Source organism: Microtus ochrogaster, chromosome 10, assembly GCF_000317375.1.
Source record: "Microtus ochrogaster isolate Prairie Vole_2 chromosome 10, MicOch1.0, whole genome shotgun sequence".
NCBI classification, from domain to species: domain Eukaryota; kingdom Metazoa; phylum Chordata; class Mammalia; order Rodentia; family Cricetidae; genus Microtus; species Microtus ochrogaster.
Genome location: NC_022016.1, coordinates 35006744 through 35013463, shown reverse-complemented (window position 1 = coordinate 35013463; position 6720 = coordinate 35006744). Strand labels below are relative to the sequence as shown.

At 45.7% G+C, this 6720-nt stretch overlaps 1 protein-coding gene across 1 annotated transcript in view; it reads right to left on the bottom strand.

Moving 5' to 3' along the window:
* Positions 1-3164: 3164 nt before the first annotated feature.
* Positions 3165-6720, bottom strand: part of Timm17b (translocase of inner mitochondrial membrane 17B) — a 9907-nt gene continuing 6351 nt past the window's right edge. Inside the window, exons 4-6 of the mRNA XM_005352799.2 lie at positions 3944-4072; positions 3752-3862; positions 3165-3655 (exon numbers count right to left, since the gene is read on the bottom strand). Of these exons, the coding sequence (XP_005352856.1) occupies positions 3567-3655; positions 3752-3862; positions 3944-4072 (329 nt within the window). The 3' untranslated portion in view covers positions 3165-3566. The remainder of the gene's footprint in view (positions 3656-3751; positions 3863-3943; positions 4073-6720) is intronic.

Here is a 6720-nt window from a genome sequence, read left to right as displayed (position 1 = left end):
AGGCAGAGGCAGGCGGATCTCTGTGAGTTCGAGACCAGCCTGGTCTATAAGAGCTAGTACCAGGACAGGCTCCAAAGCCACAGAGAAACTCTGTCTCAAAAAACAAACAAACAACAAAAAAAAAGAGACAGGTTGGCTCCTAGCAGCAACACTCTATTTCCTCCAAAGAAGACAAATGGGCACAGAACAAGGTCCATCTGCAATTCGCTTCAACTGCCAAGTACTGACCACTGGGCAAAACTGCCTTTCATCTAAACTGAAGATCTCCAGACAGTGGACAGAATAACTGGAATAGACAGCCTAGATGCTCAGGTCAAGGTAGGCTTGTCTTCCTACAGATTTCTTAGCCCACAGGATCTTCTGGAGCCTGGCAGACTCTGCACTAAACAGCACAAGGCAAATGCGACCCACAGTGACCATGAAGGACACGGAGGAGTAGCTCTGGGTGCCAACCAAGTAAATTTTCTGTCATTTTTTAATCAGTAACTCAAGTAAAATTTTGTCCTTCTCAAAGATCTCTGAAGTTTGACAGCTGAGAGGTTTTGTCAGTTTAAAAGGGCAGCCTCACCAAATGTCAGTAAATTACAGTTACAAGTTATTAAGGTGTGTGCCTGCAAGTTATAAAGTTATGAGGGCAAATACAAGTTATCAAACTTCTCTCTCATTGGCCCTTCCATAATCTTAAAATTACTTTTCATTGTGCAAAAATATCTGTCACAGTCATTCTAACATAAATATGCTACTGTTCATACAATGTATATGTCTAAAACTTAGGTTTTCACAAACCCAAAGAATTCTTGTGAGTTCCAGGGAGCCAAATTGAAGGATCCACCTTAAACAGGTCAGATATACCCCCCTCAATTCCCTGGTCTTAAAAATTTTTTCCTTAACTTTGTCTTCTGTTCTGCCAATACCTTAAACAGGTATAAGATACCAGACATTTCCATACCACAAACTCTGGACAGGAGCAAAGAGACCGGCTATGCCAGGATGTGACCAGCACCCAGCCTTCTCAGGTTCCCCCCCCAAAGACAACACCCACAAAGAAGCAGAAGTCTTGAGAATCTGCCACCCCAATTCCTTTAACCTGTGGTGCCTAATCTCCAGCCTTTTTATTATAAAATAGAGATGGGAATGTGATGATTCTGTCTCTTTAAGAGACAAGCCACGCCTACTCCCTCCCCCCATCCACTGAGGTAGGCAGGTCTTCCTTCCTGCTTGCAGCCTTATTCTCTTTTCTGTCTCCCTCTCAGAGAGGCAGCTTTGGTCTTTCCTTTCTCTCCTCTCTCTCTCCCTCTCTGCTCCCTCTTCCCTCTTCCCTTCCATAACCTCTAAATAAATATACAGCTCCACTCTGCATGGTATGCCTATCCATCTGTCCCTTGCCCACAGCCGCCTCTGCCACGTGGCTCGCCGCCCGGGAAGAGCCACCTTCGGAGACCTGTGGCATGGTCTCATGCACAGTCCCTGCCTAGGACTGGCTGCTCTTGGGACCCACTGCCCACTGCCTGCAACCACATGGCCCGCTGCCTGCTGCTGCTTGGGGATCTGCAGCATTTCTGCTGCCTGCTGCCACCAGGGATCCTGCAGCATTTTTATTATTAATCCATTACAATGGGGGCATACATCTGTGATCACAGTACTTAGGAAACTGAGGCAGGAGGATCAATTTACAGGGCAAGCTACTATTACATAGCAAGTTGGAGGAAAAACAAACAACAACCCAGGTGTAGAAGCTCATGCATTTAACCCAGAACTCTGGAGGCAGGAGACAGGCAGATCTCTCTGAGTTCTAGGTCAGTGTGGTCTATAGAACAGTTTGGACAGTCAGGTCTACACAGTGAGATACTGTTTGCAAAAACAAAAGGACATAAAGTTAAATAGTGAGGTGGGGAAGATCTGGAAGGGTTGGAGAAGGGGAAAAATACTACCAAAATATATTATGTGAGCCGGGCGGTGGTGGCGCAGCACGCCTTTAATCCCAGCACTCGGGAGGCAGAGGCAGGCGGATCTCTGTGAGTTCGAGACCAGCCTGGTGTACAAGAGCTAGTTCCAGGATAGGCTCCAAAACCACAGAGAAACCCTGTCTCGAAAAACCAAAAAAAAAAAAAAAAAAAACCAAAAAAAAAAAAAAAACAAAAAAAATATATTATGTGGAAAAATTTAAATAAAAAAACTTAAAATGTAATTAAAAACAGTAACAAAAAACAGCAAATATAAAAACTGTAGACACCACCAAGCAAAAAAGTGACAGGAGACTAACACAGGGCACCTTTTTTGGGAAAGCAGTTCCCCTGATGCCTGGACCTCCACCCCACTCATACCAGAGCTGGTATGAGGCCATATGGAGTTTTGCTTTGTTTTTAGAGACAGGTTTCTCTGTATAGCCCTGGCTGTGCAGAAACTTGCTTTGCAGAACAGATTAGCCTTGAACTTGAAGATCTGCCTGCCTGTGCCTCCCAAGTGCTGGAATTAAAGGTGTGCGCCACCACTGCCTGGCTGGATCATTTTTTGTTTTAAAATGGAATTTTTAAAAATAGAATGACTGGTATTCAGTCAATGCTCACCCCCTCTCCCAGACAGAGTTTCTCTGTGTAGACCTGGCCATCCTGGAACTAGCTCTGTATAGACCAGGCTGGTACTGAACTCACAGAGATCTGCCTGCCTCTGTCTCCCAAGTGTTGGGATTGAAGACATGCACCACAGCCTGGCTTAGAACAGGGTTTTCTTAAGGGTAGTGTCCAGTCTATACAAGGGGAGCTTATGCTAGGGGGGGCTAGCATGGCATACATCATACCCAGCAATCCTGGAGTTCCTGAGCTTCTTTCCCAAGCTTACTCCTGTTTGCTCGTTGTATCCCTTGGCCCCTAACCATGCTTATTCATGGTTCATATCATTGCGTTTTTTTTTTTTTTTGGATTTTCGAGACTGGGTTTCTCTGTGGCTTTGGAGCCTGTCCTGGAACTAGCTCTTGTAGACCAGGCTGGTCTCGAACTCACAAAGATCCACCTGCTTCTGCCCCCCAAGTGCTGGGATTAAAGGCGTGCGCCACCATCGCCCGGCTTCATTGTGCATCTTACCTCCCTTGCTGATTCATTCTATAACTCTTTACTAGAGGCTGGCTGTGCTAGCATCACGCAAGTTCAAGTTCAGTTTGGACAACATAGTGAGATCTTGCTTCTTTCCCCTACTACCCTGCAAAAACTCCTTACTAGAATACATTCACTGTGGATTAACAAGTCCTAAACTTTTAAAAACCCTTCTCCTGAGGAGAGGGTCATCTGGATGACTAAGGAGTGCATACACAGACATTTCAAAACTGGCTTTACACATTCATCAGGGTGCCACATGGAGGATCTGGGATGCCCTGAGAGACATAAAAAGGGGACCCATGGGACAAGACTGCTGGGGTGCCCCCACCCCTACCACAGAACAAGAGAGTAGAGTAGAGGCCCTCTCTGGAGGCTTTCAGGGATATATAGGAGCCAGTCCTCCCTTGGAGGTAGATCGTCCGGGAAGGAACTGAGGAGTAGCTCCCACGGTGGCAGGGGCAGGCGGCAGCTTCCTCAGTGGTACTGCTGGTAGTTGGGATAACCTGGGGCCGGAGCTCCTTCTTTAGGGGTTAGCTGGTTGGGGTCCTCCAAGAATGGGGGTGCTAGAGAAGGGAGAATGAGGTAATGAGGTGAGGAAGAATGAAGAAGGCTGACAATGCTTCCTGACTCTCCCTGACCATTGCCCACCAGGTCCTTACCATTGCGGAACTGCTGGGCAGTATAGCGAGTGAGAAGGATACCAACACCCTCGATGAGGGCCAACAGGATGCCCCCCATCATCGCAGAGCCCACCATAGCCAGAGGACCACCTGGGAGGCAGAAAAAGAAACAGCTGAGGAAGGGCAGGCAGAATAGGGAAAGGACTGGGGGCGGGGGCTGGAGGCACTCACTGCGTGCAGCCAGCACTGCTCCAGTCAACGCTCCACTGGTGATGGAGTTCCAGGGGTCTTCCTTGCCCCGCAGCCGTACAAGGCCACAGTCAATGGTGGAAAACAGGCCTCCCCACACTGCAAAGCTACCTGTAAGGGGATAGAGGCCTAATCAGTGAATACCAGAAATTCTGAGGATCTGTATATCTCAACATCTGGGAACTTTCAAGATCTGAAGACTGACCGAGAAAGGGGCTTCTGAGACTGTAAGATGTGGCTCAGCAGTAGAGTGTTTGCTTAGGGAGATTCCCAGCAAAACACACAAGCACACACATGCACATACACAAAACCCATGGCTGGCATAATCCCAGCACCTGGGGGGCTCAGGCAGGAGACTGCAAAGAGTTAGAAACCCATAGAATGAAGGCCTGTCTCAAAAAGAAAAGTGGGTTGGGAGAGTCACATAGCCTGTAGAAAGTCATGGGTTAAATGTCAGCATCAAATACAAGAGGGAAGAAAGTCCAGACATAGAGACAGGTGGAGGCCCTTATGCAACACTCCATCTTTCCCACTGTGAAGAGTTCCTCATTTAATCAGGTTTGTAGTAATCATCAAAATCCTTTCACTTTTAGTTGGTAAATGGATACAAGCAGATTAACCTTTCATACAGCTTTCAATGAAGCAACTTCCACCCTTTCTTTAACTATCACATGGAATTGGAATTCTGGTTTTGATTTCAGAGAGAAGGAAAACAGGACAGAAAAGCCAGAACACAAGATATATATTAAACATGCATAATCTAGAAATCCAAAATGCTTCAAAACCTACAACTTTTTGAGCATTATCATGATACCAGTGACAGAAAATTCCAGGCTGACGTCATGTAGCATGAAACAGGAAAAATGCAGGAGAATGCTGGCCGGGGTGGCGCACACCTTTAATCCCAGCACTCAGAGGCAGAGAGAGGCAGGTTGATCTCTGAGTTCGAGGCCAGCCTGGTCTACAGAGCGAGTTCCAGGACAGCCAGAGCTACACAGAAAAACCCTGTCTCAAAAACCAAAACAAACAAAAAACTCTGGAGATGTACAGCTGCAGTTCCAGCTACACGGGAGGCTGAGAAGATCACCGAGCCTAAGAGTTAGAGACCAGCCTGGAAAACATAGAAAGCTCCCTCAACTTGTTGTTTTTGATTTGGTGGTGGTAGTGGGGAATGGAAGTCAGGGTTTCAAGCCAGCTAAGTACTTCATCACTGGGCTATATCCTCAGCCCTCAGTCTCCCCGCCTCTCTCCCTCTTTTTTGAGACAAGATATCATGTAGTCAACACTGGCCTCAAATCTTTCTATGTAGCCAAGGATAACCTTTTTTTTCTGAAGCTGAGGATCGAACCCAGGGCCTTGTGCTTGCTAGGCAAGCGCCCTACCACTGAGCTAAATCCCCAACCCTGCCAAGGATAATCTTGAAGTTCTGATCCATCTGTCTTCATCTCTCAAATGCCAACATTACAAGTGGACACCAATATCCCCAGTTTTTATGCAGTGCTGGGGACTGAACCCAGGGTTTTGTACTGCTGGGTAAGTACTCTACAAACTAAACTACATTCTCAGTCTTGAGACTCCATCTCTTAATTAAAAAAAATATAGTGATGGGAATCTGTTTTAGTAATAGAGTACTTGCCTTGCATGCTCAATCCATCCCTAGAATAAAACAAGAAAAATACATACATATATGTGTGGTTTTTTGAGACAGGGTTTCTCTGTAGCTTTGGAGCCTGTCCTGGAACTCACTCTGTAGACCAGGCTGGCCTCGAACTCACAGAGATCTGCCTGCCTCTGCCTCCCGAGTGCTGGGATTAAAGGAGTGTGCCACCACCGCCTGGCCAAAAGCATATTTAATTTTTTTTTGAGACAAGGTTTCTCTGTAGTTTTGTCTGGTGCCTGCCCTGGAACTAGCTTTTGTAGACCAGACTGGCCTCGAACTTGTAGAGATCCGCCTGCCTCTGCCTCCCAAGTGCTGGGATTAAAGGCGTGAGCCACCACTGCCCAGCTATATATGTGTTTATAGTGTATAAAATAACACTTTGAGTCTGAGACAAAATTAGTGATAGAGCACTTGCCTAACATGCTGAAGGTCATAGTTTCAATTCTCAGTATCTCAAAATAAACTATTTTTTTCAAAAGAGTTGGGCATGGCTCTCATCTGTAATCTTAACACTTGTGGGGCTGGGGCAGAAGGATAACCTTGAGTTTGAAGCTAGCCTGGGCTATAGAGTGAGAACTGTTTCAAAACACAAAGATAAGCCAGGCGGTGGTGGCACACGCCTTTAATCCCAGCACTCGGGATGCAGAGGCAGGCGGATCTCTGTGAGTTCGAGACCAGCCTGGTCTATAGAGCTAGTTCCAGGACAGGCTCCAAAACTACAGAGAAACCCTGTCTCGAAAAACCAAAGAAAAAAAAAACCCACAAAGATATTCAAGATACTTAAGTATGGTGTATATAAAACACAAGTGAATTTTGTGTTTAGACCTGGGTCTCATTTCTAAAATATCTGACTATACATATGCAAATTTTATAAAATCCAAAATCTTCTGAAATGTGAAACACTTTTGGTCTCAAGCATTTTGGATAGGAATATTCAACCTGTAGTCATAATGTTTATTGTGGGCTTACTGTGTTCTCATACTTATTTGAGGTACTGTGTCAGTTGACTTCTGCAACTTTAAATTAGGTAATATTATCAATGGGCTTAGCATAGGAAATACTACATGAGTTTTTTTGGGTTTTTTTTTTTTTGTTTTTT